The sequence below is a fragment of the Abrus precatorius genome, unplaced genomic scaffold (assembly GCF_003935025.1).
Source record: "Abrus precatorius isolate BTA unplaced genomic scaffold, Abrus_2018 Scaffold11, whole genome shotgun sequence".
NCBI classification, from domain to species: Eukaryota; Viridiplantae; Streptophyta; class Magnoliopsida; order Fabales; family Fabaceae; genus Abrus; species Abrus precatorius.
In genome coordinates this window covers 4,289,212-4,295,211 of record NW_020874303.1, presented here as the reverse complement: position 1 = coordinate 4,295,211, position 6,000 = coordinate 4,289,212, and the positions used below count along the sequence as shown (strand labels likewise).

General features: G+C 40.6%; 1 protein-coding gene across 1 annotated transcript; it reads right to left on the bottom strand.

Annotated features, from left to right (window-relative positions):
- Positions 1-299: 299 nt before the first annotated feature.
- On the bottom strand, positions 300-5,912 carry LOC113854903. The gene is made up of 2 exons (XM_027486225.1): positions 5,521-5,912; positions 300-5,420 (listed from the first exon to the last, which is right to left on the bottom strand). Exon 2 carries the CDS (start codon positions 5,345-5,347, stop codon positions 4,463-4,465), a length of 885 nt encoding a protein of 294 aa, XP_027342026.1. The 5' UTR covers positions 5,348-5,420; positions 5,521-5,912; the 3' UTR covers positions 300-4,462.
- Positions 5,913-6,000: the final 88 nt, after the last annotated feature.

Genomic DNA, 6,000 nt, shown 5'->3' with positions numbered 1-6,000 from the left:
TTCTCTAAATATGTATTCATATATAAAAAAGGTGTCAGTCATCCCAACATTTCTTAAAAATACAAATTTGAGGCTTTCAGTCTTGTCTCCTTGGCAAGTACCGAGGGTTATCGGGTAGGGATCCGAAGCCTCCCATAAAAAAATACCCCAGTTGTCCACAAAAAACTGGAAACTCTTATTTTTTCTGAAACGAGAGAAGTAGACGGCTACTTCTCCGTGAACCCACTCATATCCGGGAACCACACAAGGTGGGAATACTGGTCTTTCTCTAAGGGGGCTAATGCCCGGTAGGGGTTTAGTAGATTCAGAGTCAGAAGAACCTGATGATTCAACTTTGTCATTACATTCTCTAACATGGACCCCTACCCCTTCTTCATCCACCCTACTCGGTCTCGAGGAGACTTCACCATCCTTTTCAGTTCCATCTACAACTTCTACTTTGACAGTAGTCGGCCTCGATGAGTTCGACAACGAGTCCTCTCATCCTAAGGATTCGGCCATGCTAAAATACTTAAAAGAAAGGATGAATAAGCGTACCTTGCAGTAGTCAGTTGGAAGAAAAGAGACTTCTAAAACAGAGTACCCCTCGGTTTAGAGCAAGAGTATATACCCCCCGGTTCAGAGAAAAAGTGAGAAATAAAAGCATGGACCACCATGTATTTATAGAACCTGTGGCTTTGGGCATGCGAAGGGTTGCACCCCTTCTAAACCGACAGATCTTCTCTAGATCTACAGTTGAGATCGATCACCCTTTCGTTTCATATACACACTTCGAGAAAACCCTAAAAAATCTGAAACCCTAAAGTGATCTTTACACATTAATTATTATTTTATTATTGTGGTTTTTAATTTGCACCCCCTCGGTTTAAATCACTCATTCACTAAACCGAGTACCCTTTGGTGTGTGCTCTTCAATAAACCAAGTACCTATTCAGTCTACCTACTATACCTTAACCGAATACCCTACTCGGTTTACTTATGTTATTAAAACCGAGTACCCTCTCGGTATACCTACTTTTTCTTATTGGTACCCTCTCAAGTTAGTTAAACAAAGCATTCCTTACAACACTGATCACTTCAGAAAACTAAGTACTTCCTCGCTTACATATTCTTGATATTTGTATTATTATTAAGCCCTTGCCTCGTACCTCTTCGGGCTTGGAGGGCTAGTGTACTGGATAGGGCACTCCTCGGTCCTATCTACCCCTCGGACCTATGTGTAGAAAAAGGTAACCGAGTACCCCTTCGGCCTAACATGGCCGAATACCCCATGTCAGGATTAAAAGCTAATTAACTCAATTAGCAGTAATTAACAGATCATTATCTACCTTAATTAAAGGGCTAAAATCAGGCTGACTCAGCAAGCTCATTAGCTCATATCTGCCTATAAAAAGAAGGTAAGAAGTATAGGTAAAGGGTGGACATTTCATATTAAATAGTAGTTATTACTCAGAATCGAATTCTGATTTCAGCATCGGAATGCCTTTTATAGGTACCCTCCCCACGTCAGGCCACGTCCGCAACAGTAAGAACAAAGACCTGAAGACTAGTGTTTTCCTAGCAGAAACAATAAGTCTTCATCTTCCCTTCAAACAAAGCTTAAGATTTTTATTAATTATTTTTAGTTTATTTTAATAATTTTTAGTATAATCTGTGATTATACATATTTTTAGTATACTCTCTAAAAATTTTATGGTCAAATGTCTATCGATGGCTACCCTAAATCAAAAAATGTCATTGGCTATGAATCAGATGCCGAATACACATAAATCATTCGAACAAATTGGCTGCAATTGAGAGATGGAAAGCACCACCCAACTTCAGAGAATGAGCACACAATCCATCTCATGTATCGTAGAAACAAATCAAACAATTTTCAAATAACAGCTTGGCATGGTTATATAATTTTTCTTGGAATGCTATAAGAGAGATAGGAGACACATGGATGGAAGTAATGTGATGCATTAATTTGGTGTTTTATGTCCATAAGGAAGTCACTAGTAATAAATAGCCACATGGGGGTAATGGGGTCACGGTTTGGTTCAGTTTGCCATGATCACTTGACGCAGTATACTCAATATTTGCTGAATTAACTGGTACACTTTTCATCTTCTGTGCCTTTGTCATCTCAAACTACGAAAAATTTATCCAATTTATTTCACTTTTCTTCCTTCTTTAGCAAGACTTTGTCTGAAATTGTGTTACCGTGTACTCCATAACAACTGTGCCACTGACCCAATCTCGTATCGTTGTTTTTGTTACATTGAAATAGACAAAGAATATAAGAATATTATTTGCAACATATAGTAATGTGACATAATGAAGTATATGATATAAAAGAGAACGTATTGATAATTTCTACATGGATTGCTTTGCAACTTGCTCTGAACGCTGACCATGACTGTTTCAATTTTGAAAGGAGTACATGGTTTACAAAATGGTGTACGGTATATGTAGACACAAATGTGTAGGAACCTTCCTGGCTTGTACCTTTTTTATTTGAAAAAAAAAAAAATTCAACTTCAGAAAATAACCATTGACGATTGACCTCAGCATAGTTTATAGTGTTTATGGCATTTGTGGGCCTGCCTTGCATTAAAATTTGGAAAAAATATTTTATTTCCACACAAGAAACTTACATTAGATTGGTAAATGGAGAGATATATTTCTGGTCCCCAAAAGAAAGAAAAAGAACCCCAGAGAGATATATCTCTACAGGCAAGATTATTTTATTCAGTTAACCTTAATTAATACAGTGCTTACCTTCTATGTTGATTATGTTATTATGATTGCTTTTAAGCAAGCAGACACAAGCATTTACCAATTCTTATTCACATCTCACTTTCTCTGGATTGAAGATCATCACGGCAAGTTTTAATGTGTTACAGCCATAAGGATTACAATTTATGACAATTATGGACGACACGGTCATTGCAGAATCCTTTTCGATATTTTAAATTACAGTGGAAAGGATCCGGACTATACGTGATGGATAATTCTGAAAATGTTATTTATCTTCTAATAAAATGAGGTATCTACATTGAACCTAACGAAGGAAATCATGGCCTCCTAGATGTCAAGTCCCAAGTGGTCATTGCTTATGGGATAGCAAGTATGGCCCCATACTCCTATAGTGTCAGAATTAGAGGAGCACATGCACCATGTGGTCCTGGGAAAGGCTACTATGCAAATGCAAGATAATCAACGCCGTTATAATTTCAATAAGGAAATATCTTAACCGTATAATTTTCACTTAATGATTTTGATTTGAGAGTAAGCAATACATAGATTATGCCAAGCTTTGACTGCTGTAAAACCATTTAAGCAAACATATATTACCTTTCAAGTGTTTCTGACAGTGAAGCAACAACCCCAGAAAGCTTATGCAAGCTATGACTCAATTAATTGTGATTGACCACAATTACATACCAACCTAATAAAATTAAATTTGAAGATCACGCCCGAATCTGCAGAACAAAACAAAGTTAAATGACTACATGGACCAACTCAGTAGTGTAATTTTAGCAAACCATTTCAGTTCTCTACCACTAGCAAACACCACAAACCATTACTTCAAAGTATGAGATGTAAACTTGCAACAAACTCGTCGGGCACTTTGTTAAAGCTTCACGATCGAAAATCCCTGATTGTGACTCTTCAGCAAGGTCACCAGTCCACGCCATCTTTTCAACACACAACCTCCACCAAACTGAATTGCACCGGAAACAAATATCACTACCTACTCTTTTCCCCTTCTTTTCATCACCATTAGCTTTCAACCTTTATAAATAGAATCCGGCATCACATGGAGGGAAGAAACTCGAAACCCCAAAAATTAAATAAAAGACAGTGACATCTTCAACAAGCTTAAAATTCAAAAGTAACTCATTTCCTTCACCTCCGGATTCAACCCACAATTACCGGCTTTTCCGCCACCGATAAGTAAACAGTTTCATCCACCATTAAAATGATTGTCGCATCTCAAAATTACACTTCAAATAAACAATTTGTTGTTTTTCTGTTTCAGGTTCAATAAAAATTTGCAGCCTAAGCAAAAAATAGAAAAATAAAAACATTCTACGAAAATATAACACAAGTTCTACACAATCACATGTACCATTTTCAGCCAATCCATTCTAAGACCCATGAACATGCTAACATGCTAAAATTTCATTGCCATCTATAATATTAATATATATCATCAACATATACAAAAATCCGGCACCAGTTCTATCTCATCACATTATTACATCATCCACTTTTTTTTTTTTACATATAATTTTCTTTTAACATCTGGTTCGACTTCGCCTCCCCAGCCATAACTTTACCTGCAGATATCCATGGATATCTCTTTTTTCATATATAAATAAAAAAACATTTTAACAAAACATGTCTCAGTATATATAATTATAATTTTTTTATATTTCTTCAGATGTATATATTAAGTGAGAGAAATTCCACGTCAGCATAATCTCCAATCCAAGCGAACCTCAGCGGGGCCATGCACGTGCTGACTGGGTTTTCTGAATGATACGATGTGGCTGCTCACCATGAAGGCCGATACACGCTCAGAGACCCTCACATCTTCCATCTTCAGTTCCTGCAACCTTAGCACGTATTCCGGCACGTGCAGTAGGTCCCACACCACTCCTACTCCACCGGGCTTCATCACTCTCACCAACTCAGCCACCGCTCTCATCCTCTCCGCCGCCGCCTCCGCCGTACGCGAGCCGTACTCCCTCCCCACCGTGTGCACGAACACGCCGGACACCACCACGTCGAAGTAGTTATCAGGAAACGGAAGCCGCCGCGCGTCGCCCTCACGGCACGTCACGTACTCTCCGACGCCTTCCATCTTCGCCGCACGGAGCGTCGACAGCGTCGTCCGCTTCGACCGGTCCAAACCGACGACCCGGCCGGAGCTCCCTTCCTTCTTCAGCTGCGTCGCCACCGCGTTCAGGAGGATACCGCGGCCGCAGCAGCCGAGGTCCAGCGCTAATTTCACGGAGGACCAGTCGTGCACGGCGGAGACGATGCGCTGCGCCATGTCGAAGTGCAGCGGCACGGCTGAGTAAAAAAAGTTTGCGGCGGCAAAGAAGAGACAGAGCGCGGAGAGCGCCGTAACGGAGCCGGTGATTCCTGCGGCGAATCGCGCGGAACCGCCGGCGCCGGAGAAGATTCGCTCGAAAAAAGCGCAGATGAGATCGAAGTACAAAAGATACATAACCGACAAGACAGAGAAGAGAATCGCTTGACACAGGAGGAAGATTAGGGTTTGCCATTGCTCCATTCCGTAGATCGCGTACACCTGCGTCCAGTCTCTGTTACTGCTCGACGATTTTCCCATTCGATTCTTCTAGAACCTTCTCTTCACTTCACCGATTCAGCGAGTCGCTGAATAGAATGTTGAAACCTCGATTCTGCAATTCAGAGTGGGGTATGTGAGAAGAAAACAAAACAAACTAGTTTCGTTTTCATCATTTCACAGAGTTTGAACTGAGAATTTGCTGAGTTACTTACAAGGGAGAATCGGAAGATTGAGAATCAGAATTCAGATCCAATTTTGTGGCGATGAAATGAAACGGAGTAACGAAGCAGTGAAGGTCACGGCCATAGCGTCGTTTACAGGTACAGTTGTCAGTGACGGTTCTGTTCCTTTGAACGCGCTTTGGCTCGTCGTTTAGCGTTGTTAAAAACGGCAACGTGCAGTGAGTGATGATGATGGGATTTTAAGAGAGAAGAGGGAGTGAGTGAGTGAATGAAGTGAAACGGCAATGGGACCTTGTTGGTTGTGATGCGTCAAGAATTTGATATATAGTGTGTACGGCGGTGGAGACCCTTTGAAACTTTGAGGAGTTCACCGGTTCACCGGCTTAGGTGGTTGCTAGTGAAGTGTGGAAAGGGTTTAAATTTTAATCGAGGGAAGGAAACTGTTTTCATGGGGTCCTTGTATCGTTTGGTCGTTTGCTATGGGATCAGCTTCCGGGCTTCGTAACTGTA